At 47.5% G+C, this 27,974-nt stretch overlaps 8 protein-coding genes across 8 annotated transcripts; 3 read left to right on the forward strand and 5 right to left on the reverse strand.

Moving 5' to 3' along the window:
- Positions 1-256: 256 nt before the first annotated feature.
- TRUGW13939_05787 (uncharacterized protein) lies at positions 257-1,083 on the reverse strand (the record flags this gene model as incomplete). The annotated part of the gene is made up of 3 exons (XM_035488945.1): positions 257-830; positions 890-968; positions 1,035-1,083. The coding sequence occupies 3 exons, from the start codon at positions 1,081-1,083 to the stop codon at positions 257-259; spliced, it is 702 nt and encodes a 233-aa protein (XP_035344838.1).
- A 1,216-nt stretch (positions 1,084-2,299) lies between these two features.
- TRUGW13939_05788 (uncharacterized protein) lies at positions 2,300-7,250 on the forward strand (the record flags this gene model as incomplete). The annotated part of the gene is made up of 8 exons (XM_035488946.1): positions 2,300-3,859; positions 4,259-4,571; positions 4,626-4,945; positions 5,227-5,362; positions 5,420-5,588; positions 5,665-5,709; positions 5,764-5,863; positions 5,922-7,250. Coding segments are annotated over 8 exons (3,972 nt in total), but the record flags the coding sequence as incomplete, so codon positions are not given.
- Positions 7,251-7,765: 515 nt separating this feature from the next.
- On the reverse strand, positions 7,766-13,373 carry TRUGW13939_05789 (uncharacterized protein; the record flags this gene model as incomplete). The annotated part of the gene is made up of 7 exons (XM_035488947.1): positions 7,766-9,044; positions 9,627-10,812; positions 10,870-11,291; positions 11,369-11,626; positions 11,695-11,800; positions 11,875-12,825; positions 12,887-13,373. The coding sequence occupies 7 exons, from the start codon at positions 13,371-13,373 to the stop codon at positions 7,766-7,768; spliced, it is 4,689 nt and encodes a 1,562-aa protein (XP_035344840.1).
- Positions 13,374-14,197: 824 nt separating this feature from the next.
- TRUGW13939_05790 (uncharacterized protein) lies at positions 14,198-17,219 on the forward strand (the record flags this gene model as incomplete). The annotated part of the gene is made up of 11 exons (XM_035488948.1): positions 14,198-14,475; positions 14,761-14,871; positions 15,083-15,114; positions 15,192-15,209; positions 15,280-15,310; positions 15,387-15,464; positions 16,127-16,513; positions 16,575-16,760; positions 16,829-16,979; positions 17,049-17,144; positions 17,196-17,219. 11 exons carry the CDS (start codon positions 14,198-14,200, stop codon positions 17,217-17,219), a joined length of 1,392 nt encoding a protein of 463 aa, XP_035344841.1.
- An 873-nt stretch (positions 17,220-18,092) lies between these two features.
- Positions 18,093-19,814, reverse strand: TRUGW13939_05791 (uncharacterized protein; the record flags this gene model as incomplete). The annotated part of the gene is made up of 3 exons (XM_035488949.1): positions 18,093-19,092; positions 19,143-19,636; positions 19,701-19,814. The coding sequence occupies 3 exons, from the start codon at positions 19,812-19,814 to the stop codon at positions 18,093-18,095; spliced, it is 1,608 nt and encodes a 535-aa protein (XP_035344842.1).
- A 629-nt stretch (positions 19,815-20,443) lies between these two features.
- Positions 20,444-21,613, forward strand: TRUGW13939_05792 (uncharacterized protein; the record flags this gene model as incomplete). Its single annotated transcript, XM_035488950.1, has 3 exons — positions 20,444-20,654; positions 20,730-20,916; positions 21,355-21,613. The coding sequence occupies 3 exons, from the start codon at positions 20,444-20,446 to the stop codon at positions 21,611-21,613; spliced, it is 657 nt and encodes a 218-aa protein (XP_035344843.1).
- Positions 21,614-22,719: 1,106 nt separating this feature from the next.
- Positions 22,720-24,920, reverse strand: TRUGW13939_05793 (uncharacterized protein; the record flags this gene model as incomplete). Its single annotated transcript, XM_035488951.1, has 7 exons — positions 22,720-22,835; positions 22,890-22,965; positions 23,023-23,220; positions 23,285-23,570; positions 23,622-24,639; positions 24,699-24,841; positions 24,916-24,920. The coding sequence occupies 7 exons, from the start codon at positions 24,918-24,920 to the stop codon at positions 22,720-22,722; spliced, it is 1,842 nt and encodes a 613-aa protein (XP_035344844.1).
- Positions 24,921-25,567: 647 nt separating this feature from the next.
- TRUGW13939_05794 (uncharacterized protein) lies at positions 25,568-27,967 on the reverse strand (the record flags this gene model as incomplete). The annotated part of the gene is made up of 3 exons (XM_035488952.1): positions 25,568-27,456; positions 27,521-27,763; positions 27,856-27,967. 3 exons carry the CDS (start codon positions 27,965-27,967, stop codon positions 25,568-25,570), a joined length of 2,244 nt encoding a protein of 747 aa, XP_035344845.1.
- Between the last annotated feature and the right edge of the window lie 7 nt (positions 27,968-27,974).

A 27,974-nucleotide genomic window follows, 5' to 3' on the forward strand; every position in this document is an offset into this window, starting at 1 on the left:
AAATTCAGCGAAATTCTTTTTTCTCCCTGCTGTGTATGTACATTAGTTCTTCCTCGGTCGTCTAGTTTATAGCGATTTTAATGGAGAGTTTACAATGATGGTGTCTCTCTAGTACTAACACGGACCAAGGTAATGTAGAATCGAAGAGCGTAAATCAAATATCATTATTACAATCTAACCCTCCTACCCCTTGTCGACATGAAATCAATATCCCGGCAGGATCTCAATCAACTGGTATATAAGAAAAGAAAAATCATCAGATCAACAACGCAAGAACACCACCACCCAAAATCCCACCCATAGCGGCCGACACACCCAACGCGTTCGCAGCGCCGGTATCAGGCTGCGAAGTGCTAGAAGAAGACACGCCAGAGCTGCTCGCCGACGCCGTTTTGGTGGTGGCCGTGCTCGAGGCAGTTTTTGATGATGAGCTGGTTGATCCTGTCGTGGTCGAGCTGGAAGTTCCGGTAGAAGTACTACTGCTGCTGGTGCTGGTGCCAGTAGTAGTCGTAAAAGTCGCAGAGACAGTGGAACTAGTACCCGGTGCGTCTGAGACCTCGAAATTGGGGGATTGCGCGAGGATGCCGGTGTTTTGCTGCTCGTTGGAGATGATGTTGATTTGGTAGCCCTCTCTATTTTGGTTGTGAGTTAGTATACTGTTTACCCGTAACCAAAATGTTTTGAGGAGGAAATAATACCCCACGGCAGCTTTCATGCTGTTGAATGTATACGAGCCAGCGCTGGTTTGCACATTGGTTGCAATGGTTTTAGCTACAGGCGGGTTGACGTGTTCGTTGACGAGCTCAATGTCAAATGAAGTAGGGTCAGATCTTTAAAAAAAATAAGTCAGATTTCATTCGGTTTGTTCTTGGAAAGTGAAAATACTTACTCGACGGAATTCCAGGTAAGATCGTTGGACTTGGACAGGTCCAGCTTGGTGCCCTTGGTAGGAGAGGTGATTTGCAGGGCTGTTCGGGGTCAGCATTAGTATCAACAGTATCAATATCAGTTGAAAGCTTGAGGTGGAAACTTACCAGACGCAGTGGCTGCGAACAAAAGAGCGGTGTCGAGTTTGAAAAGCATGTTGAAAGGGCCGACTTTTTTTTTTTTAAAAAAAAGGAGAAAAATTAAGACGTAGAGTAGCAGTAGAAGAGAAGTAGGCTTGCTAGAGTGCGGTGATTAGTTACTTTGCGAGATGGGCATCTGTCTTTAAATAGATAGGAACCCAGGCCATAGCCAGATGGCTTCAAAAGGAGTAGAGGGACATTTTTGAAATAATAATAAAAATAATAAAGGGCTAAGCGTTGTTGGCTCCTGTGGTTTCGTCTAGGGCTGCTTTCCTATTCGGGACATCCCTGTATCTCTCGGACTTGGATGTTTTCGGTCTATCTATGTTTGTTATGTTTCATATTTGGCCACGAATTAGTGACATGAAAATGGGGTTTGTTTTGGTATTTTTCACTATTTAAAACCACCGGAATTGTTGCGTGTGAGATGTCTCATTGAGAGATAGAACGAGTTTCCTTTCCTTTCTACGTACTACGAGGGCTCATCTGTTATCTCGTTGAGACTGAGAAGTAGGTAGGAATTGGCTGGCGATTGCAGATCCATGCTGCAAGCTTGTGATGTGTGTGATTATTGATATCGGATGGATTTCAAGGGAGTTTGCTGCAAGGCACGCCGATGCAATAGAGAATCTATTGAACTCGAACAGCCCAATCAGACCGAGTTTCGGGCCCATGCAGGCGGCGATGAAAATTTCTGGTTTCGTGATGCTTGATAGGCTCTTTTCAAGGGATGCAAAATAGGGGGTTGACCCTAGATCCTGGATTCAAGCGTTTCAAGGTGTGAAAATGAAGGGATCAATAACATGTAGAAACAAAGGAATACTTGTAAAAATCAAGGGATACAATTTGGTAGGATTAATGCATAGTCTTTATCGTTGGGTAGAAAAGTGTAGGTAAGATGGTGTTCAAATGTTGTACTAGCGCTGTAGTGGTTTGTGCCCCGCGTGAAATCAAATCGCATCCCGCAGTGCAAACTTGTGCGACAACTCTCCATGCCTCGAGACGATGGACTCTTCGCTCTCTCTCGTCGTGTTCACCATTTAACCCTTCTTTTTTTCTTTCTAAATATCTATTAAGTGATGCCTGCATTCGTCGCTTGCAGCCTTGGCTATTTTCTCTATGTCTTTGAAGATGGTTGAAACCGTCAGCTCGCTACAAGTTGGTGCCTTCTCTCTCTCTTTTTTTTCCTTCTCGACACAGATAAAATTTAACTAAAAATCCCCACCTTGCAGGATCTCGAACAAGCATTCTGTCCTCCACTCGACCCGGCGCTTTTCAGCGCCATTGCTTCGGACTACGACCTCGCCGATCCGAGCAGCCTCAAGCAGCTTGAAGATACCCTCAATGCCCTGAAAGCCACAGCAGACGAACAGCAGGACCTCCCCTTTGACCCTTCGGGCACAGGCGGCCTAAGGGCGGCCGATTTTTTGGATAATGATGGCAGTGGCTCGCGAAACGACACGACGGGGTCTCGCGAGACGGATATTACTAGTCTGAGGTCGGATCTTTCGTCTCTGCTGATAGACGGGGACGACAGAAACTCAGCGACCACCAACAACAAGGCATATATCGTCGGATCAAATGGCTTGCCATGCCTTACTGGTATGACGGCCGAGGAAAAAGCGGGCTATTTGTGCGAGATGTTTCCATCTGTGGCCGAGTATACAATCAAGCACACGCTGGGTAAATGTGACTTTGATGTGGATCGGTCTATGGATGTGCTTCTCAACATAGCCTTCTTCGACAGCCAGGAAAGCCGGTCTCCTATCGATGAGGATGTCAAAATATCAATCCCCAAGGGAATTGAGGGGTTCGTATCTCCTCAGGGCCCGAAAAAGAAAGGCAAAAACAGGAGAGCAAAAGCCAAAGGCCCGGCAGGTTTCCGTCTGCCAGAAACATATGGACAGAGCAGCAGTCCTGTACGAAACAAATGGGACGACGCAAAGGACGATCTAGACTTTATTACTTCTCGAACCGCGCCAGTTCTCAAGAAAGAGACCATCGCCTCGGCCTACCACAAAAATCATGCATCTCGCTCGGAAACTATCAAATACCTCGCGACTGCAAATGCTCCTGAAAGCACTAGCGAGGATGCGACAGTCGTGGCGCAGGTTGCAGAGCTCGTGCAGGAATTTCCTACTATATCAATACTGATTCTCGAAGGACTTTTGAATATTACGGGGCATTCTGTATCAGCTGCCAACGAGCTGGCGAGGGCCACGCTCTTCCAGCCGTCACGCCGATTATCAGATATTATTCGCATTGCCGCACCAGCTCCAGTCCTAGATGATGAAGAGGACGCCATGTCGAGAAGGGAGGGCTCTACGGCAGCCCCCAGAATAGCCTCAGAATACACGTCTGTACAAAACACGGCCAATGCCCACTTTTCGGCAGGATCCACTGCATTCGTCAAGGCATCGGCCGCCTACCGACGAGGCAAATCCGATCGTCTCATGGGCGGCGCAGCAGCCTACTATGCATCTGTGGGGCGCGAGCATTTGGAGAAAGCCAAGCGCGAGAACTCGGCAGCTGCAGACGCGCTGGTCAGCTCGCAGTCGTCAGCTGACTCTCTGGATCTTCACGGTGTCAGTGTCCAGGACGGAGTGCGCATCGCCAGCGACCGAGTGTCGTACTGGTGGGAGTCTCTGGGCGATAGCAAGTACGCGCTCGGGGTCGCGATGCGCGGGCCGTACAGGATCATCACTGGTGCTGGTCGCCACAGCAGGGATGGCACGTCGCGTCTGGGTCCTGCGGTTGGGAAGATGCTGGCGAGAGAGGGATGGAAGTTTGAGGTTGGCCAGGGGGTTCTCGTTGTGACTGGGAGAAACCGGCGGTGATTGATATCTGATATCTAAGTACATGGTTATATCTACACTGGTTGTCGCATTATACCTTGGATCTGATCTTTCATATTGTCAGCATTAATGAATACATCGTTGCATAACATTTGAATGGAATGTTGTAGATTTGTACAAATATAGTTGAGCTACTGTATAGAACTACAAAGTATTCCAAATACACATGTAAACGCTGCAATGACGTAATCTGCAGCGAGCATCGCCATCATTTTATCGATAGCTGCAAATAAACCCCGATTCGCCGACTTTCTAGCGCTGGTTTTGTTTTTAGTCAAATGCTTAAATGATTCCAAAGCATTGAATATTTATACTCCGCCGTCTCATCCTCCGCAGGTAACAAAAGGAATGGCCTTTTATCGACGACGACTCCCACCCACTGTTCTTTCGACACGCGCATACAGACCACACTGCAGTCGACCTCTACTCAGCAATTACGGTTGTTATTACAATAAGCAGCTCCACACGGGCCTCAAAAGAGCACGGCTTCCCTCGCCATTTACATCTGCGACTCTCAAATCGGCTTCGTGGATGTCTTTTCTAGGCTCGTTGTTCGGATCCAGCGCGCGCGCAGAAGAGAGCAACAACGCCAAAATGTCGTATCCGGACCAGCGGGGGGATGAAGAGTGGAGGGCAGTTTTGAGTCCGGGTAATACCTCTTTGCCTATATATACTATTACATTCTTCCTCTAACGCCAGGCAGAGCAATTCCGAGTAATCCGCCAAAAAGGCACCGAGCCCGCGTTCACCGGCGAATACGACAAACACTACCCCTCAACGGGCGTCTACAACTGCGCTGCCTGCGACACGCCGCTATACAAGGCAGACACCAAATTCCAGTCGGGCTGCGGCTGGCCTGCCTACTTTGATGCGATTCCGGGCGCTGTGACGCGCCATGTCGACCGGGCGTTTGGCATTGAGCGCACGGAGATTGTGTGCAGCAACTGTGGAGGGCATTTGGGCCATGTTTTCAAGGGAGAAGGCTTTCCGACGCCGACGGATGAGAGGCATTGTGTGAATAGTGTCAGTTTGAAGTTTGAGGCAGACAAGGAGACCTGATTGATTGAGAACTAGAATGATATGAAACTTCTTTATCTTTAATACATAACATAGTTGCTGTAGCGAGAGGGTCAAGTTGCCACCGGGTAAAGAGCGGGACCGCCCCATCGCTTTCTCTCCACCACCGTTGGATCGCGTCAACTTCTCTATTCTTCTTCACCTCCGCAACAACAACAACAACACCTCCTTTTCCTCGCGCTCCTTCTAGTTTTGCGACACATACACACACTGCTCAGTGCTCACAGACTGACACCGCCCTCGATCCGCCCGCCATGTCTCGGCGACCAGACCCGACTCGGGCTGCGCAAAACCAGCAGACCATCAAGAACCTGCTGAAGCTGGAGCCGAACAAGACCTGCGCAGACTGCAAGCGGAACAAACGTACTTTTCCTCTTCCTTTTCTTTTCTGACCAGGCTGACGTTGTTTTCTACTGGCAGACCCCAGATGGGCGTCCTGGAACCTGGGCATCTTCGTCTGCATCCGCTGCTCGGGCATCCACCGTGGAATGGGCACCCATATCAGCCGCGTCAAGTCGGTCGATCTCGATGCCTGGACTGACGAGCAATTACAAAGCGTGTTGAAATGGGGGAACGGCCGGGCCAACAAGTTTGTCTTGTCCAAAAAAAAAAAAAAAGAAAAAAGAAATTGGCTGAATTGGAACTGACCCCGCGTGCTTTTCTAGATACTGGGAAGCCAAATTGACCGCCGGTCATGTTCCGTCGGACTCGTGAGTTTTGAGAAGCTTGGGTAATTGGATAGATATTGTTCTAACTGTTCTTAGCAAAATCGAGAATTTCATTCGCACAAAATACGAGTCGAAGCGATGGGCAATGGACGGGCCCATCCCCGACCCTGCGACGCTGGGAAGCGACGACGATGTTGTATGTTATTCCAATACCTCACCAGATAGCTACAACCTGTTTACTTACACAAAAACAGCCGCTCGCTGTTGTCCAGGAAAGGGCAAAATTGGAACGTTCCGCATCGCAGAGAGCACCCGCCGCCAGCCAACCCCCCGTCCGCCGTCAAGCGCAACAACAACAACAACAATCATCGGTCAATTTCTTCGACGATGATAATACGATCAACCCCCCTGCACGACCAAGCACGACTGACCCGCCTGCTGTTGCTCGTCCACCGCCGCCAGCTAATGCGCAGCAACTCGCTGCGCCAAAGCAGGCGAAACCGGCCGACTCGTTGCTGGGATTGGACTTTTTTGGCAGCACGCAGTCGACGCCCACCAGCCGGCCAGGGAGCACGGGACCTACTGTTGGCTCGCAGGCTGGAATGTCGCGGCCTGACTTGAAGCAGTCCATCTTATCTCTATACGCCACCGCGCCCAAGCCCCAGCCAGCCCAGCATGAACGGACATCTTCTATCGCAAGTGCCAACCAGTCGAATGTAGGCTCCTTGACGGATGCCTTTAGTGGCTTGACGTTTCCCACAAACTCTGCATCCCCGCCGCCACCAAAGCCGCAGGTCGATGCTTTTGCCGGGTTGACTGGATTTGGAGGACCGCAATCTTCTTCTAAAGTCACATCGCCGACTGGAAGTTTGTTCGATAGCATCGCCTCCAACACCTCTACGCCCAAGCCACCGGCAGCTCCACGAACAGCGTCCATCTCTTCGAATGGCTGGGACACGGGCTTTTCTTCTCACCACCAAACTTCTTCGATCTCACAACAACCAAAGCAGCAACCACCGCCACCGAGTGCCTCGAATGATTTACTGTTTGATCTTTCTACTCCTGCGGCGCCATCCCAGCCCAGATCTCCGCCAGTTCCTCAACCTAGCATGTCATCAGCATTCAACCTGTCGTCCCCGGCACCTCAGCCCGCGCAAAAGGCGGCGCCGACTACATCAACGTCTAACGTGACCAGCGCCTTTTCGGCAGCTAGCAGTATGGATCCATGGGGAGGCAATGCTTGGAACACGCCAGATCCTGCTCCAGTAGCCGCCCCGGCTGCTCCTACTACTACCACGACCAGGACCACAGCCACGATATCATCAACAATAACAAAACCCGTCACATCCCCCTTGGCCGATTCGATGAGAATGCCAGATACACTGACCCCGGGAGACATTGGCGCCGGCTGGGGCGCTACCCCTGCAGCCGCACCTACCGTTGCCCCTGATGACGACTTTGGCGGTTGGACCAGCGCTGCTCCTATCCCCAGTTCCACTACTTCTGGTGCTACCGGAAACAAGCCAGCAGTAGGCGGCTTCGGTGGTGGCAGCGATGATTTGTTTTCTAACGTATGGGAATAAACATATCCATTTTTTAGAAAGTTTTTTTCTTCTCTATTCATTTCATGTCTCATAATATCACATGGATGTACTTTTTTTTGTTTGTTTCATTTTTTTTTGTTGCATTTTTGCATTTATCATTTGTTAGGATGAGGGGATAGGACGTTAGTCATGATCAATGGTTATGATGTTAAAATCTTGTTCTTTTTTGTCTCTTTTACTTTTAGCTTGTAGTGTCAGAGTTGAGGTTATATTATGAATAAGTAATTAAATATATTTAAACTGCATACCGGGTGGTTGTTACTGCCAGGATCACTTACTAAGTAGATGTATAAAAACTAAAATCACATGAACTTTATGTACTGGGTAAACATTATTATAGATTCTAGCAAGACGCTGTTTTAAGTGACGACATCAGTATGGCTATCAAGTCTTATATCTTCCTAGCTGTGATACGGTTTAGTCTTGCCTCATTTCGACTCGTCAACGTCGGATTATAATAGGTTTATTATGAGCAAATATTGCAAAATGTGTTGCTATACTAGCTGCGCCCGAGTCACCCTGTTCTTCAACATCTCATACTCAGACTCGTTCCATGTGACCAGACGTGTTCTCCTCGGCAACCTCCTCAGATAGTCTTCTCCCGCTAGGATCCTACGATGATGCTCCTCAAGTTCCAGCTCAGCTTCTTCTTTCTCATCATAATAATGCTCAGGACGAAGTACAGATACCTTGAGCACAAAGCGGTCGAGACCACCACCCCGTCGTAAACAGCTCAGGGTTTCCATCAACCAAGCCCAAAATCGTTGCGGCTCAGATGGTTGTCCGTGTGTTAGTACAACCTCGATATCCAGCTGGCGAAGCGAAGCCGCCATCGATGTGTTTATACACTGGACAGCGTCGAGAACAGATTGTTTGTTTTTGGGCATGTTCCAGTCTAGCGACTGGATAGAAATAGCCAGATGAGCGTATCGGATACGCAATAGGCCCTCTGGACTAGCATTGCGCGCGAAAAATGGCACGCTTTCCGAACCGAAAAAGGAGATGGTGTTGTTCCCATAGAGGAGATCCAAGACTTCTTCATAAATAAATCGACATGTACGCATTAAATTCGTATACTGGCGTCTTTCCCAGATATAATGATCAGAAAAGAGCTTCGGCTCCTCCTCGCTTGAAAGTATAAGTCGAGGAGGGTGACGTTCAGTAGAACGTACACAACGTTGACCCGTTCTGATGGGGGTAAATTCATCTCTTCGAAAGGAAGAAGCTCTGCTATCCGAAAAAAGGGCTTGTAGAGCAGTGCTTGGTGGGTCTTCATCACTTCTGATATACTGCGAGGGTTTCCAGTGGCTGGGTAGAGGACCGTAGCGGGAATACATAGTATCCACGTTCAATTTTTGTCCCGGCTGAAAAACAGATTTGGGGGGCAGGACAAGCCTGTAAATTTTCAGTCGGATTTCTATAGGCAAGTGAAGAAAGCCCACGTTTCTCATAGGCAGACTGTTGTTGTTGGTGTTGTTGGTGTTGTTGGTGTTGTTGTTGTTGTTGTTGTTGTTGTTGTTGTTGTTCACCAAAGGCTGCGAGGGTGGGAGTTGGTGTTTGCGTAGAAATCGTCGCCATTTATACTCTTGAACCGCGGTTTTACCGCGGTTGATTTGATGAATAGTCGAGTCCTTGATTGTTGAATAGGCAAATATGAAGGGGAGTGCAATGAAAAAAAGGGGCACGGCGACTCCCACCAGGGCGACATTGCCGGCACTTTTTGCATAGAGTAGATACTCTCTTCGGTCGGCTTTCATCATGAGTTTGGGGGGGCTGACCGCATGTTATGATGTATACAATCATTCAATAATTGTCTTGAACATGTTATTAAATATTAATGACACGGGTGGATTTAGCCCTGCTTGGGGTTGCGTCTGATTGGGTTATTAATACGATCAACATTTGTTCCTGAAACGATTCTAACCTAATCCACCACCCCTCACCATTAGGTTGGTCAAATAATTGGAGCTGATTATGAATGGTGCACATAATTGCTTGTCCATTATTTGCGAGTTTTCTAAGCAAGAGCGCATATCGAGAAGGATGTTGGCTCATCTAAGAATAGAACAAGTTGTGGTCTTGCTGCTAGCTGATGTCAACACCAATGATCAGTCTTTTTCTTTGATCAATGCTAATTCTAGGTAAGAAAATCTTAGATTGTGAACAAAAACATTGAACGAGATTAGATCAATTTTTGGCCAATGTCTAGCCGATGCAACTAATAGAAGTGATATGAACTAACAGATTTTATATATCTTTGACCAGGCATCATTAACCATCAATTGATGGCACTTCAACATCGGCATAGGTTAATGGATAACAATGTAGCCCTATCAATTGATTGTTCAATGTTACCTCATATGTGCCAGGGCGACAAGGTCACTCCACTCGAGGCCAATAAACTGCGACATTCCCCTTGGACCTGGTTCATCTCTCATACTCACATCGAGTTCATGTGCCCCATGTAGCACAAGGTGTTTGATTAGCAAAGCAGCATCTCTATTAGTCTTTTTTGCTGCTGCGTGGAGCGCCGTCATTCCTGCACGATTTCGTGAACTTTCCCACCAAGGATAATTGATCGGTGCACCATACGACAGAAGCTGTTTAGCAAGGGAAAGGGTGCAACTTGACTTGGCTACCCGCACCAGGATGGCCCCCAGTGTGCCTTTATCAATGTCATCTTTGAGCTTCTCCAGAGTGTGTTGCAACCTGGTTTCCTTCAAAGCATTATCCTTAATGCCACTGAAAACCTGCTGTCGGAAAACCTTACTGACTAGGCTTCGCTCCTTGAACATATCTTCATCCATATTTCGACCGGAATTTTGCTTTTTTATCTTGTCAACGATATATTGTTCCCACATTCCATAGATTTCCTCCGATTTGACACCAAGCACTGTCTTCATCAATTCGAAACAATCATCCGGATTAGCCCTTGTAATAACCCACTCGGCACATTCGGTATCCTCGCTCCTCATGGCTGCTTTCACGATTTTCAGTGGTACATTTGTCTCATCCGCCGGAGCAAGAAGTTTCGTTATGGCTAGTGATCCCTGTTGGGCACCAATGAGCCGCACCGAAGCAAGAGCTTCTGGACTGAGCTTTTTCCCACCTGGTGACTCTACCAGGCGTCGTATATTTTCGAAATCACCTTCATTAACTAGGGCATATAGGAGAGGCTCGATGTCTGTAGTATTCAAGTTAGAGAGGTCATCTACATTGAACTTTGAACCATGGAATTCAGCCAAGTGTTCGTCGCATCGCCTTTGCGTATTGAACCCCAGTGTAAAATATATGCAATCCGGCACTGGGCATTTGTTAGGCCGTTCGTGGTGTGTGGTATGGGTCTCTCTGTCGTGTCTTGTTTCGAATCCCTGGCGGCTATACGTGCAAAACAGGTATGTGCATTTGAATAGACGTGGGCCGTAGTGGGTTTCCATCATCTTGTATATGCCATTATCGTGTATAAGGTCTTCGTAGATGTCCTGAACACGGACTAGCATTTTTGAAGTATTCAGAGGGTCAAAGTTTACCCATGTTTCGCCTAGAACAGTCCTGGTATTAGTGACTTCTACTCTACGAGGGGGAAGAAGACACTTACTATTGCTCCGGTTCCAGCTCCATCGCATCTCTGCTATGTGGAACTGGAACGTGCGACGAGCGCATTCATATCCCGTTGGCCAGTGATTTTTGTAATAAAAATTTGTATACTGTGGCTCTCGACTGTTGACCATCGGTTGATATTTATCATTGCTAGAATGCCGAGCCAAGCGGTCCAGCAGCTTGCCAACCGTGTCTGAGACCGGGGGCATGCTATTCAGACGTTGGAGCAATATAGGTAAATAAAAATGTGCATATTGCAGCAGTCGATATCTACCGCACATAATGTCACCGGAAATTTGATCGTCGTCGACATCCGGTTCCAGTATACCTGCGTCAAGATAGGCTAAAAATGCCGCGGCTAGGTCTTGCGTGGCTTCTCTCTCGTCAATAAAGTCAGGGATCTGACTACTGAAAATGTACCTAGCAATCATCATATTAACCATGCAATACTTTCACTGAATGCGCTGTCAGATGAAGTAAAGAGGACGTGAACCTACTCTTGGACGGTGAAATGGACAAACTGCAATTTGTCATTTACGATCTCAATAAAAGGACCACACATTTCGAGAAAGTCTTGTCTGAAAATCTCAGTCGGGACACGAGAAACATCATCAGCGCGTTGAATTAATAGTGCTTGTTCCATCTCGAAGATCGTCATGGGTATAGGGGCGCATCCGATCCAGCCTAGGATTTTTCGGCGTTTCTCTCGGCGTGTAGTAGGCATCGTATTGATTCGCTGGAAAATTCGTTTATACCTGTATTTATTACAACTCAGCCAATTATATGACTTTTGGGAGGAGGAAGTTTGCATTTGAAAACTCACGCGTCATCTAAGTCATTCGGCAAGGCTTTGAGCTCGCCGCGAATCTCATCCATGCTGCTAATTTCCCTCACGCTGTCCATAATAATACGCGCAAATAGAAACATGCCTGGAAGTAGAGGGCGTTAATTTTTTCCCCCAGCACGCCACTAAGTTCACAAGTAGAGAGAGGGTGCAACAAACCTTTTGCCTTTGCTGATAAAGGAGACAGTAGCCCACGCAGCTCAAGCTGGGTATTGGGATCAAACCTACGACTGTTTATCCAGTCATCGAACCTGCTATTGATGTATGTTTGAATGCTGCCAGAGTTCCTATCATTAACCTGGATATTAGTCGACTTTTCTTCCAGTGCTCTGCTTATGTCTGCTTCCAATCGACTGCAGACGAGAAACCGCAACTCATCGGATCCTTTCGAGAGCTCCTCTAGCCTTTGCAGAAGGATTTGCCGTTCAGAGCACTCCATCTCATCAAGGCCATCGATGACAATATAGGTAGGTCCGACTGTCTGGAGCCAACTCTTGAGCAACTCCACGACATAGCCAGTGTTTCCGCGAAGTTCGCGCTCTTTTGCATCAATTAAAACGGACTGGAAATCGGGGTCATCCTCAGCGGCTTGGAAAATAAACGATTGCAGAATGGTCAGGGCTGTTTGGTTGGTATTTTTGGTGTAATTAAGGAATGCGAATAAGGTTTTCTTTTGCTTGTGTTGCCTGAAGTGGTCGATAGCTGCGCCGCATATGTATGTTTTCCCTGCACCGGGGATTCCCTGGAGCCAAAGCCATGCGGTGCTTTGACTCCCCTTTCTGGAGACATCTTGCCAGCTACAAAATGCGGCATCTTCCAAAAGCCACTTTTCACAGCCTGAAACAGACCTGTTGCGAATCCAATCCAGCCGTTCATCATGGGAATCGACGGAGAACCGATCCCGCAGGCTGGAAAACTTCTGGCGCTGCTGAGACTTGTGTGTTTCATCAAGAAGATCAAGAGACCGAATACGGTGTTCACGGGCTTCTCTGATATCGGCAAGTGTTACTCCCTCCCTCAACAGGGTCGAATGTTGTCTGAGGTTAGTTACCACCCCGTTGAACTTTTTGACATGGCTGTCCCATAAAGCATCAATCATTTTCTTCCAGTCTAATTCGAATGGTTAATTGGTGAGCACGCCTATATTTCTTTTAACATCAAGAGTACCTACGTGGCTTGCGAAAAAAATCAAAGCTAATACGGTAAAATTCCAGAATGTCTTCAAATAGCAAAGCCATTGCGGCCTTGATAGCCTCGTTGGCCCCGGAAAGGCTACCTATTAGATCCATATGAGGCAGGGCGTGTCCTAGTTCTACCAAGGTGTTTGCGAATTTATCCCGAGCGGTAGTCATTTCACTCGACCACAGCAACAGGAGTTTTAGGGGACCCCATATCAAAGCCATAATCTCTGGCTTAGCTTGGACAAACGTATCAATAACCCCAGCATATCTTTCGAGACAATCGAGGAAAGGCTTAATCTTCATCAAATGCCGACTTTTTCCGTTGTCCATTTCCTGTAACTTGTAAGTCGTATCGTAGACATCCTTGATGCTGCTGGTCGCCAATATCTGCTTATAAATGTCTGGGTCCTTGAGTTTTGTCCGGAATGAACGTTTCGCGTCGGCGAAAGCCTGTTGGACGGGATCGATGGACGCCATGGTCGATTAAAGAATGGCTGTACGTGGGTTGAACCGTCCTAAATAGGGACATCCTGGCCAGAATCACACCCTAGCAACGCAATCTGGCGCCAAACAACTAGTTCATATGCAAGTAACCTCATTACACAGCCACAGGATGTCAACCTTGGTACACACTAGTAACAAATTGAACTTGTGGTAAATTCGACAGGATCGAAATACAACCCTGTCATCTGTCTTGGCGTATTTATATGCGAATTTTGACAGCGAAGTGCCTTATGGCGGTATTCGTAATGTTGGGTGCTTTGAATCTATCCCAAAAACGATTAGTGCCAACATATTCCATAAACATTACACAGCCACAGGTTCAGGGTGAATCCGATCAGCGGGGTAAATAGATAAACATGCACGCGAGCCGACAGATCAAGGAAGTCAAAAACGAACAAATAAATATATCAATTGATATATATATATATATATATATTTAAAACTTTAACGGACCGCGATGGCCACGCCCGGAAAGCGAGAGGCTTCGCTCCCCGCCAACGAACAGCCGGCCAGCAAGAAACCTAAGAATGGCCCTCCAGATGAAGTCTATATTGATCTTACAAGCAACAGTCCCAGGCATTCAGTTCCAATAATCAGCCAAGACCAGGCCGCCAGAGAGGATCTGGTGTATGACACATGTTTTGGACTGGTATTCCCTTCCCCCTCACCACTTCTCACTCAATTGCTGCCTCTAATGGAGTTAATGCACCGTCTAGCTCTGTATGGAAGCAATCTCCTCCCCGGGATGTAGTGGGCCATCTGAATGCATCCCTGCTCGTCTGAGATTCGAGGGGAGGATGGTGTATATTTCCTTAAATTCCGCACAGGATACCGTTGCGGTTTTGGTATCCGAGACGCTGTCGGGTTTGGTTCGCGAGTTTGCGGTGACCATGAATGCGACCTTGTGCGGCAAGAAACAAAAGGCTAAATACAATAATATGGGACCAAGATTTCTTTCCGTGAGGATCGTTTTGTATGGATTTCTTCAGCAAAAGGATGCGATTGCGGACGCTCTCGCGGGAGGGGGTTTGTTTTTACAACACCCTGGAGAAACAGAATACAACCGAAATGTAAAGTATGTTAACCCGCAGTACTTGTTAGGACCGGGTCAAGAATTACCCCCGATAGAGGAACTATCAGTGTCCACATGTTGTGCACCTCATGGACAGCGATCAGCACAGGCCCGTGACGTTCTTAACGAAAGCGAGGTCAACAAAGTCCAGAAGATATTCGATACGGCGACTTCGTTGGGTGAATTGATTCCGACGATTGAGCCGAGCCCAAGACTGGTGACGCAACCAAAGAGGCAAGCTTTTTCATTATGAAGGTTGATGAACATGAACTAACGGTTCCTTCGTAGGCATCAGATAGAGGCTTTAGTCATGATGGTCGAGAAAGAAGAAGGCATATATGAGAAAACACACTTCCCAACAATATGGAAAGTATCCACAGGCCTGAATGGGCAGTCTTGGTAAGTTTTGGGCCATAAATATACACAGCCATCACCGTCGTATAGGAAAATCGCTGACCGAAAATGGCGCTGTCTATTTAGCTATCAGAACATTGTAACCGAACTATATGCAAAGTCCCCTCCCCCACCAATTGGCGGGGGCATATTGGCAGATGTACTGTTGAATTCCTCATGACTTACCGGGGCACTTGACTTAGCTAATTTCATCTAGGAAATGGGATTGGGCAAGACGTTGTCAAGCTTGTTAGTCATTTGTCATTATCTGGATCAGATCAACCAGAATCTGCCTTCGTGTAAAAACATTCTAAGGACTACTCTAGTCGTGGTCCCCAAGTCAGGTATGATATGACTCTCATAAAACCTCAACTTTATCTAGATGTGTATATATCATTTGCTAATCTCAGTTAGTTATCCACTCTTGGGAAAAACAAATTAAGAAGTACGCACATTCTATCACCCGCTTTGTTTCCTGTTTCCTCATCTTTGAAAACTTTTCACTCATATTTTGATCATAGCCATATTCACCCTGAGAAAATCCGATGGATTACATATTATGGATCTAATCGCCAAGAGACTGCATCCGACATTAGCTCGTACGATATTGTATTAACCACATATGATACTCTCAGGTCCGAGGAGATCAGGAAAGGTCCCTTATTTGAGAATGAATGGGCCAGAGTGATTCTTGACGAAGGTACTGTTATGCTCGCTCACTCCGCCAGTATTATAAACATCATCTCAACCGTGTCCCATTTTCTGACAGTATAGGGCATCCCTATAGCTCACAGAATTCGAAATCGCAATTCTAAGATATTTCGAGCTGTTTGCTCTCTAAACAGTCGGTATCGATGGTGTCTTACCGGGACACCCATTCAAAATTCTCTGGACGATTTTGGAGCACTCCTAGAGTTTATTCAAATACCTGCTCTCCGAACCAGGAATTCATTCATCGAATACATCACTAAGCCGATCAAGGAACGGAAAAAGGACAGTATAGATGTGCTCCGAAGGGTAGTAGCGGCTACTTGTTTACGTCGAACCAAAAGTTCTCATTTTATAGAACTCAACTTGCCACAAAAGATAAAACGTGAAGTAATTGTGAGATTGGACCCCGATGATAGAGAATTATACGAGTTCTTCAAACGTTTCTCGTATTTGATGGCGGGACACGAAAAAGGGAAATCCGGCACCAATATTCTAGTTCTGATTTCTATACTTCGCCTAATCTGTGATCATGGGGAGGCCCTGCTTACAGATGCGATGCGGCACGCAAGGCGTGGAAAGATGGAGATGAAAAGCTGCTTACTAGGACAATTCTGGAAACAAATGTCAAGCAATGTATCTTCTGCTACAGTGATGTGGAAGGAGAAAATGGGGGCGGGCTTGTCTTCGAGGAACTTGACTGTGGACATGTCCTTTGCGAAACCTGCGCAACAAAGTTGCAGAGTACTGATGGCCAGCTTTCTTGTCTACACTGTAGTGTAGATAAGCTGCAATTGCTATCATCACCTAGGAGGGAGCAGTTACCACCAGCAAGACTAACGAACCCTGGAGGGCTGCGATCATCACCATCCGCCAAGCTGAAGGCGATTCTGCACAATATCTCACAGAGGCAGGAGCCGAATGTACAACACAGCAAAGTGTATGCAATGAATACCCCCCATACAGCCTAATGATTGCCGCTGTTTTCTGACTACTCCTAGTGTGATTTTCAGTTACTGGACGAGAATGCTGGATCTGATAGGAAACGCCCTTGACGAGAGGCAACTGCCATTCCAGCGTATCGATGGCCAGCGATCCTTGTCCCAGCGTAAGGAAGCTCTTGAGAAGTTCGGTAACGACCCGCAATGTAACATAATGCTGGCGAGCATTGGAGCAGCTGGCGAAGGGTACACAACCCCTCCTTCCCCCCCCGATTATGTTACTAATGGAGGCCCTCCGCTAATCATCACGGTAGTATTGACCTCACTGCTGCAACTTCGGTTCATATTGTGGAGCCTCATTGGAACCCTATGGCCGAATCTCAAGCTATTGACCGTGTACATCGTATCGGTCAGAAACACGATGTGGAGGTTGTTAGGTATATTGTTGATGAGTCAATTGAAAAGGTATGTTCTCCCACACGGGTTTTGTAGACATTGCCAACGGAAACTGTGTGTTGACTTCCCGTGTAACAGTATATCCAGTGGGTTCAGAATTACAAACTGCGCATGATCAATGAATCTCTTTCGGAGTCTGAACAGAATTTGCAAGCATCAGAGGTGCGATGGAAGGTAAGCCATGTATTTAGCTAAAAGCCAAAGCAGATTCTCACAGTCTTTTAGAAATTGCTAGAATTCCTCGAGTAGAATGGGATAGGTACGACTCAAAAAATGCCAAGACAAACCACCAATCACATAATGAACTGCCCCAGTTCAAGGCAAATCTACAAACAAGGGAAAAACAAAAACTCCGAATACTATCTTGATTCTTGAAGTTTTAGACTGCTGTATTGACTTGACTACTTACTCTTGATAGACATAGACTGTGAATATTAATAAAGTGAGAATGTTTATCGCTGTAGTTAGATTAAAAATGCGAAGTAGAAATTGATCATTACTATAAAAGTACTATCATATATTGTGTAGTGATCAAGCTGAGGATAATAAATGTTAGCAGGCCTCAGTAGTAAGAGCTATGAAGAGAGGGGGAAAAAACAGATAAGTTTTGTGATAATTTAAGGTAGTATTATCTAATATTTTAGGATATATTTAGTATTTACTCTAGATTCTATGACTACTTACCTACTGATCCTTCTGGGGCTTGTGGGCCACATAGACATTACTGCTTCTAGGCTGTACCTTGGCTGTCTGGATACTGGCTGTAGACTATTTGTAATAGCGGCGAACTGTAGAAACCAGATTAGGACAGGGGCCTATGATCTCTCCCCTGTGGCTATTTATCTGGTATTCTTTGTGAAAATAAATATAATTTATAAACGCTTCTAAAATACTCATTTCAAGACGAGTTTAACTGTCTAATACTGCTATTTACTATCTCCATGGTCAAAAAAAACGTTTCTTAGGGGGATTTCAGAATTCCCTCCTCTTCAATCTATTGTACACTGACCAAAATTGGAGAGAATCAGCTATACTGTGGTCACCCGAGCTCCTTGTAACATGCCATTTTTTGTCCAAACACTGATCGTAACAATACAGGAATCTCACCTTGATAGTTGTGAATCACCCACGTAGAGTGACTTGGCACGGTAAACCATCTGCTGGATGAGCGGCGCCTTGTGTGATTTGATAAGCTCGCTCGCCATACACGGTCGAAATGCCCCTAAGAGGACGGCTACTATCCAACTCGGCGTATTTATCTTTGAAATCAAATCTTCGTGCTGTCATCACAAGCGTGATCTTTATATCCAGCATTGCCAAGCTCTGCCCAATGCAATTGCGCGGTCCATACTCAAATGGCCTCCATCCTCTCTTTGGAGGATATAACGGGTCCCCCGGTTTGGCCAGCCAGCGCTCCGGAATGAAAGAATGAGGCTCCGGCCAATACTCGGGGTTTCGATGGAGCGCACTATGGTTGACCCAAACATTGAGATTCTCAGTGGGGAACTTGTTGCCGTATTTGTCGTGTAGATAGACATTGGGAAGGCCTCCTCTCATACCTGATGCGGGCGGGAAAAGCCGTAAAACTTCTTTGATGATTGCTGTAGTATACGGGAGCTCATTTATGCTTTGGGGGTGTTGCTTCAAGATTTCAGTGGCGGCTGAGAGATCAGTTCCGAAAACCTCGCTATGTTCATCGCGAAGCTTGGACAACTTATCAGGATGTTTGGACAAGAGGTAGCAGCTGTAAGCAATCGTCGCTGCCGTGGAATCGTGCCCAGCGAATAAAAAAAGCCGGATCGCCGTGATGGCCCAGTGTTTGAACTCGGCATCTAGCCCTTCTGCTGCTTGCCTCTGGCTCATATAGTCTGCAATCACTATATCTATGACGGACTTGGCTCGGTCTGTAGCCTTTCCACTCTTCCACTCTTCATAGCGTTTATCTAGCTCTGTACTAATGTAGCGGTTCATTTTGTACCCATTGTATGCTTGTACGATTGGCCGTATTGGGTTCCAGCGGACAAATAAGTTGGGCTCTTCCGGTAGGCAGTGCCAACGGAGAGAACTCCTCATCGCCGACGCGAGTGCGTTGTATCCATTCTGGAATTTAAGGTGAGAATTGCTATATTTCTTTTAGCACTAGATAATAATTTAATGACAAGAAATACTCACAGTGTGACCACCCCAATAACATCCATCATGTAATCGCAAGTGATTTCGTCCAATGAGAAGGTATCACCCTTTTTTGCATGATATTGGAGCTTTTCGACGTATGCCTCTGCCTCTGTAATAATATGTGGCATATGTTCAAGCATTGCAGCAGCACTAAACCCAGGGTTGAACAAGGAACGTGAGTGTCTCCATTCTTTCCCATTCACCACAAAAAGATTTCCGTCTCCGGCGAATGGCTTAAAGAAAGGTATAAGTATAGGAGGCTTGGGCAGATCATGTTCTTGGCAGACCTGGATGGCGAGCTCCGGTGAGTTGATAACAAGTAAAGGATTTCCAAATGGCCAACAATCGGCATAAAAGGATCTACTAGTATCTGGAAAGTCGTGAGACATAAGAGAAAAGAGCTCGGTTGCCTGGCATCCTTTTGGTAATCGTTTGAGGCTTTCATCGAGCTTTTGGAGGTGACCAAGAACAGGGTTCCATGATGGCATTGGCTGCAATAGTAGGACATTAGTCGATCGGGTTTAACTGAAAAGCAAGAAATGATAGGAGATATACCAATTCCTGTTTTTTGAGCTTGTAGAACGTAAGCCTGGCTCGAATAAGTCTGCGGAGGAAATCGATAACGAGGATGACGGTCAGAGTCAAGGTGACACGTCCAAGAGTCTCCATGTCTGCCCTCAGAGAAAATGATGCGAAGAAAATATCTCACAAGGAAAAAAAAACAACAACATAGGTCTAAACAAAATAAATGTTACTTACTAACATTTCTTTTTCTTTTTCAGGGGCTTGTTGGGAAGCGCGAACAAAGAACAATGAGAACAACACATGTGGGGCTTGCATGGGCGTGTAATATAACAATATTATCGATACAAGGTGCTATAAATCCATACGAGGCTATGCTGGGCTATGTTAGGCTTATTTCCCCAACAGCAGCATATAGCCCGTGCAGCGCTTACATTTTAGCTCGTTATCAGATTGGTTCGGCGACTATTATTGGGGGGGGGGGGGAGGAAACAAGATATATACGATGCTAAAAATGTATGAGACATCGTCCATGGATATTGTAGAGACCTACAGGGAAGTTTCTCCGGAATAGTTTCGAAAAAGGCACATCACCAGAAGCATCCATTCCCATGGACGAACTCATGTGCAACGATCTTTTGCAATCTGTCTACGCCGAGACCCTACGGCTCTACACTCAAGTCTTCGTGACGCGTCGTGCGCAGCATAATGTCCACGTAGGCAACTGGTGATTACAGGCCGATGAGGTCGTTATGGTGTGCTCATCAATTTCTCACATGAATGAAAACCTCTGGAACACCGAGGATGGCGTTCAACCTGTAGAGCGTTTCTGGTCCGATCGATTTCTGAAGCCGGTGACTGAAGACACGGCTTCTTCTTCTTCTTCTTCTTCTTCTTTACGCAGAGACACTACTCCCAAATGGGACGACCGGAACAGTCAAAGCATTGATAGGCAACAGAACAAGTTCTCGCTGCAAGGTCTGGAAGGTAAATGGATTCCGTATGGGACCCCCCTTTTTTCCTCTAGAAAATTGACTATGCTAATTCTCATAATATAATTAGGAGGCCACACTGCATGTCCCCGACGTTTATTTGCTAAACGATTGATCCTTTGGGTCTGCACGACTCTTGTCAGTAAATTTGATATTCAGTTGAAGACCAAGGATTTCGAGATGGATACCTCGAGATTTGGATTTGGAATCAAGGATGCAAAGAATAAAATAGCCTTTGTGATCAGGAGAAGAGAGTTGTGAGCCAACTATAGAAAAATTACCTAGTTGAGAAATTGAGTTCTATGTTTAATGCCAAATCCAAACCTCGCAGTGTAGAGCAAGGGTGTAGACAAAAACTACACTAGAAATATGGCTTTTCCCACGGTATCAGGACGCTCAGATTACAGTTTGTGTTTGTATTGTTTGCACTCAAGACCAGACACAAACATATGACCCATCATCTCCCATCACTGCTCTCCAGCGCGTTCGAGTTCCCTAACAAGTTTATCAAAACACGATATGAAACAATGGCTTTTATTTCGCTGCTTTATGCCAGATTATACAGGGCCGGACCGCACCCATCCAACCCCAGCTAGCCAATTACTACCTACCCCAAGCCAAACACGCCCTAGCATACGCTTATTTTGGGGCATTTTTCACAAATACATAAGACGGTTCTCACGGACATACTGCAGCTGGGTTGGTATTCCGTACGACAACCAAATCGCCCAACTCCCATTTGGCCTTATTCTGAAATGGTCCGATGGTACGCGCATCGAAGAAGTCATAACCATGCAGGTTGCGAGAGAAGCAGGTCTCCCAGTTCCAAAAGTGATCGGCTATGGAGAACACCCGGATACTCCGCATACACCAATATCAATCCTTATAACGCGTCTGCCTGGTCGTGAATTAGGCCAGTGTTACAAGACGCTCAGTGATGCAGATAGAGATTAATCCTAAAAGAGTTGAAAGAATATTTGGATACAATACGGAAATGGAAGAACCCATAGGGTGCGAACAGAATCTGCTCTCTATTGGGAACCCCTATCAGAAGCATCCGTGTCCCTAATCATCTTCTCGGTCCATTTGAGATGGAAGAAGAGTTGAATGAGTATCTCATCAAACCTGCTTGGGTAGAAGGATTTTCATCCAAAACTGCATACACTGAAGCACTCAACCGTGCCAAGGTAATGGAGACATTATCACATTCTATCTTATTTACACATGGAGATCTTCAACATCATAATATACTGGTACAGAATGGGCGAGTTACAGGTTTCCTTGACTGGGAATCGGCTGGCTGGTATCCTGATTACTGGGAATTTACTACGGCTTTGAGGGCTACTCAAGAGGATTTCTGGTGGTATAGTTTTGTTATACGTCTAGGGGGCGGTGCATATTTGAAGGAATTAGATTCTGAGCGTGCATTGATGTCCCTAACTAGTGCCTCTTATTACTGGTAATTCTGCTCTGTTTCTTTTTTTTTTTTTCTTTTTCTTCTTTTCTTTTATGGCTCTGCTTTCAGAGCCCCAAGATTGCTGCATTTTAAGGATGACCTACCTGCCCCGCTGATGGGCTTCTGCAAGAGGGCCAGAACCCAGAGCACCCCAAATCTCGGCCAGGGTGATTGATATTGACGCCTGGAGTATTCAGCTGGTTGTCATACGTCTTGCGCGAGGTGTAATGAATTTTTACCTTGCAGTGTCACCCGCTCACTGGGTTCGTAGCGCAGCATCTGAAGCATACTACTCACCAAATCATTTTCCTGCACTAACCCTTGAAAGAGACTTTTTGACTTTCGCCGCCGTTTTATACACAAATTGATATTTGAACAATTCAATTCAGTAAAACAAAACAAAAGCTAATACAAAAAAGCCACGCTATATACAATATTACAACCAAGAGAATATTTGAAGCAAATCAAAGCAAATCAAAGCAAATCGATTGATCATATCAAATAGTACATAAAACATGACCCTAGCCTAACCTAACCTAACCTAACCGCCAAAGGGGGAATTTTGTGAAATTCGAAAAGCAAAAAGGGAAAGAAAAAAAAAGGATCACAAATTCGACTCTCCAGCCCCACCAGATCCAGACCCTGATACAGTAAGAGAGAGATTGGCGTGGCTTTCGTTTGTGACGTTCTCTCGGGGACGGGTCCATGTACGGATGTGACCTGCAACTTAGTAGTTAGACATGTACGAGCTAGAAGATCAAGGAGGAGATGTACCTTCCAAGGATGACGTAAAAATGGAATCTTCCTGGAATCCAAGCCAGCAAATCGGGTCTGAGCCAACAATTTTCGACTAGAACGATATATATTAGCGTTGCACATAGGTTTTAGGATGAGATAGGAAGACTACCATAATCGGAGGAAGAAGAGCGGTGAGTTTCCTCGGCTCGACTGGATGGTCCAGAACCTCTTCCTCGTCGCTGTCCTTTGGTTTTTCTGTCCGGTCCGAGTCGGATCGTTTGCGATTGCTCAGGCTATCAGTTCGATGGCGGCTGAGTTGGTGGATACCCGCGGTGACGCTGTTGCGATGGCGGCCGTTGGTTTGGAGCTGTGGAATGGTTAGTTTGAAACAGCAAACTAATAGGTTATTAAAACTTCTTCCAAATACGTACTGCCTTTGGACGATGGAGCATGCCAACGTTAAAATCCCACAGCAGCAGCCGGCAGTCATCGCCAACACTGCCAAACCTATAATTCCGCTCGTCGCATCTCCAGGGATCAAACGCAACGGCCGAAACCCACGAGTGGTGACCCTGGCATCGAGCAATAATCTTTCGTTCTGCAAGAGACCAAATCGAGACCAGGTCGTCCTGTCCACCGGTTACCATGTATTTGCCATCGGGAGACCAGCAGACGCATAGCATGCCGCCGTAATAGCTTGGGAATACATCCGTGATTCTAAGTTGTGTTAGACAAACGAGACAGACTGATGTTCAAAAGGCAACTCACTCCTCTTTGTGATAATCCAATACGCGCAATGTGCCGTCTTCTAGCACCATCGCCAAATGGCGATTATCAGGCGAAACAGCAAACTGATTGATACGCTGATTCGATACTTTCCACACTGCGACTGGGTTCGTCTTTTGGTTTTTGGAATTGACCGATTTCAAAATCTGCAGCGCCTTTGACGAAGACGCACCACCACTCTCTTCAGCTTCGGGCGTGAAAAGTGCGTCTTCCTTTTCCTTGTCGTAAACCACCACCTGGCCGTTGGAGTGTGCTGCCAAAAACAGGTTTTCTGAGCCGGGAACCCAGCTGATGTGCGAAACAGGGCTGTTGTTGACGGCGCCATTCTTGTTGATGCGAGCATACTTTGCCGATATGGGCTCGTACCAGATGATATCGCCCGCCGAAGAACCCATGATGACGTCGAGGTGTGAGGCTGATTTGGTCAATTCGTTGACATCATGGCACAGCATATGCGCCTTTGTGAAAAGAATCTTTGCAAGCGGCTCTTCCTTATTCTGGGAACTCAAATCCAGCCACTGAAATGCCCTGTTGATGTTTGCAAACGCAAATAAACCCTCGGGTTTCCGGTCTGCCAAGCGCTTGGTCGAGGACTCGTGGGTGATGACTCGAGACACAAACGACGAACTGCTTTTGACAATGTTGTTCTTTGGTTTCCGTCGCTTTAGCCCATCTTTGACTGGCGCGATCATCAACGCCGGATTGCTTTCTCCAAACGCGGGCGCCGATATATTACTCCATGGTTCACTGCCGCTGTCTGACCGCGGGCCACCACCTTCCTTTTCATTTTCCCTGATACTCCTCAAATCCGAAGTCAGCGACCCCGGTCGGTATAAATTGGGCGGACTCTGGCTGCTTCCAGCAATCACCAGGGAAACTTTTACGCCCGAAGTCGGCGGGTTTGGAACGGTCGCGAGAGGATTCGGGTTGGTCACGGGGGCCTCTGAAGGGTGTGGCGGAGGTGTTGCGAGGTGTAGATCATCGACAAGCTCATATGTTCCTAATGGCAAGTGTTAATATAACCTTGTCGGTCTCTAGCGTGGCTAAATGCATACGCACCTTCTCCAACCTGCAAAGGACAGCCGCCTTCGGGGTGCCTGATTATATTATTCGTCTCGATGATGGGTACCGCCATGCCATTAGCGGCGCCGGCCGCATAGGCGATGGGCACCGAGTACCGCGGTGGAGGAGGAGGTAGGACGCTGTAGCAATGATCAGCACAAACTGATGGTGACTGAACAAAAAAAAAACCAGAATGCCAGGAGAGGCTACTTACAACATGATGGCCGGATACTAAAAGCACGTGGGAAGTCGAGGCAACATGCAATCGCTCCGGAACGTCACGCAATCAATATGCAAGTAGTTTCTCGAACAAGACCCAGTATATGGCGCAATAAAACGCCAACTCTGGTTTCCGCTTGCAAGAAATAATAGCCCACGCGAGGACCGTTGCTTTAAATGACTTGAGTGAGCCGCCGGACGTCTCGAGTCGAGTGTTGAGCGGAGAAAGAGAGCTAGGCCAAGTCAAGTGGGGGGTGGCTTTACATCATCGGGGGATGGGCCGAGTCGTTGGTTGGTACACGACGTCGTCTGTGTTGCCGGGGTCCAGTTGATAGAAGGACACAATAAAATGCCACTCTGGATATGATGAGGAGAGAGAGAGTGTGTGTGCGAGAGAGAGAGGAGAAAGGGCGCACACGGAGAAGAGTGAGGGGAAGCCGGAGCCGCTGTCAGTGCTTCTGGGGTAAGCCGCTGACTGGCCCGTTCCTGGACGCACCGCCGCGTGGCTGCTGACTACGTATACTTTCTAGGCAACTACACGGTCTATTATTTGATCATCATATAATATTCTCATTAGGTAAAATCATCGGGTATCTGCAGGCAAATAGAGATACAGGAAATACATGTACAAAATCCGACTCTCGAATCTAGCTACCACCGCTCACACGGCGCCATATCATGCCAGCAGCAGCTCCAGCGCACACAACAGCGCCAATGGCAATGCCCCAGCCCATCCACTTGTTGTCCAGCTCCTCCGTCGTGCGTGGAAACGTCGTGCTGGGCTCCATCGCCGCTTCTGCAATGTGGACAAAAACCTCCTGGATGGAGGACCAAGTCGCGCTGACATGGAGCGGAGGGCCGGCCAACCCCTGGCGAGCAATGTATTCATCCGGTTGGCATTCAGCCCGCTGCGTGGTGCGGTCCAAGTCTGCCTTTAGCGCTAGGAACACGCTAGGTAGCTCCTCCAAATGAGGGTATTTTTCACGCAGCCTGGTGATGTAAGCAAAAGAGTCGGGGTCGGAAGAGTCGTAAGTGTAAGCCACCACGTCGCACTGGTCCAGGAGCTTGGTCTGGTTCTCCAACAAAGCCGGCTCTAGCTCGCCAAGTTCGTCGAGAATGAGGTAACATTGTTTCCCACCGGGCAATTCAACAGTGTTGACTGCCGTCCGTGGCTGGATCGTAGGGTGGTATGTATTGCTAAATCCACGGGACAGAAAAGCGTCCAGCAAGGCCGATTTTCCTGAACCAGGAGCCCCCAGAACATGACAGAGGACGACATTCCGGCCAACTCGACCAGGCCGGCGCCGACGCTTGCGTGGTTTGGTGACCTTGAGAGCGGCCGTTGTACTGGGATTGTTGCGGTCTGATGATTCAAACCCTAGGTATGCTAGATACTCGAGAGTCGTCTTGGGTGATGTAAAAGTAGTCATACTCCACTGGGCCAGCCAGCCCTGAAGAGTGACGTGCCCGGATTCATTGCGCACTGTGCAAGACGGAAATGAACCGTCTGTCCACGAGCTGGGCAAGCCAGGCGTCGGGGCAAACAATGATGCAAGCTCCGAATCATTCAACCCACCATCGTTGTCCTTGTCAGAGAGCAGGAACAGGTCGACCAGGAAACGGTATCCTTCCGGGGAAAGCTCTGCCGAGGCAAAAGGAGGAACGTCGAATTTCGGGTGAAGATATGTTTCCTGCAACGACAGATTGTCGGTGTATTGGAATGTTCGCAATATAATCCACACGGTCTCATGACGGCCCTTTTCGGCATATAGTTTGTTCAAATGCAGGAAGCCGTCCAACGTAATCCCAGTGGAGGTCACAGAGTTGGGATATGTCTTTTGGATTGTTTCCTTGATGTGGACCAGATCCTCCTGGCTCAAAGGCTTGCCAAAGCATTTCATCTGGAAATCCTCAATCTCCTTGTCCGACAGATACGCATCTCGGTCCTTGTCGCACAGGTAAAAGATACGTTGCAAAGCCGCAATCGCGGCCGGTTTGAGAACCGACTCTTTCGAGTCGAAAAGGGGCGCGATAGGGTGTGTCACGGCCTTTTGACAGAGGAAAAACGCCTCGTTCACATTGCGGTGTTCCCGCGCACTCGAGCGGATGCATGAGTCGATTTCCTTGAACTCTGCCATCAGCGGCAGCATCTCCTCTTCGACGACTTGGGCATCGCTAGCCTCGGTGCCGAGATCGGATTTGTTGGCGCATAGCACGACGGGGACGTTCACGCCGAGGGAGCGGAAATGCGGGAGCCAGAAGAGGGCGACTCGTTCGTAGCTGTAGTGGTCCGAGTAGACGAGAAGAATCACATTCGACTTGCGAATCTCGCGGGCCAGGTTCCCTCGCTCCTGCGGCAGGGCCGAGGTGTCGACAACGGTCGTGGTGGTCACATTCTCCGGGGTGCCAATGGTCGGGGGAATTGTTATCTGGGGCAGCACCGGCTGGATCTTGTTGGTGACAAAGACGCCCTTGACCAGCGACGTGATCAGGCTCGACTTGCCAGTCCCCTCGTCTCCGCAAACGCAGATTCGCACTGGAGGAACGGAACGGGGATTAGCCACGGGAATGGAGTTTGGGCGCAAGACCAGGAAACATACCCGTCGCCATGTTGCTGTTGCTGTTGCTGTTGCTGTTGCTGTTGGCTTGGTGAAGATGAGCACCAGCTTGGCCCAGGACAATCAGCTGCAAAAGCCCATCGCAGCTTTGTTGCTGCTCGCGAAGGAAGTCGCGAACTCGAGATGTTGCGCGGAGAAGCACGGCCCGGAACGGAACAACGTCGGCCCTGCTTGTTTGTGTCTGCGTCACTGCCAGGTGGAAGTTCGTTATGTACTCGTTGTTGCCTATCTCGGTGTGAGCTATCCAGGGACAAAAGGATTATTGAAGAGAGACTGAATGAAAAGGCTCTTTCGCACGCCACTATTTGTCATCCCACGCTCTGGCAGTGGCTCCTCGTAGCACAGCCGCCTTGTCCCGCATTCCACCGGCGAGAACATCGCGATTCTCCTCTTTGCAATAGTCAATCGAGCTTTCTCGTCTGCAGCCATTGTCCTT

Source organism: Talaromyces rugulosus, chromosome III, assembly GCF_013368755.1.
Source record: "Talaromyces rugulosus chromosome III, complete sequence".
Classification (NCBI taxonomy): Eukaryota; Fungi; Ascomycota; class Eurotiomycetes; order Eurotiales; family Trichocomaceae; genus Talaromyces; species Talaromyces rugulosus.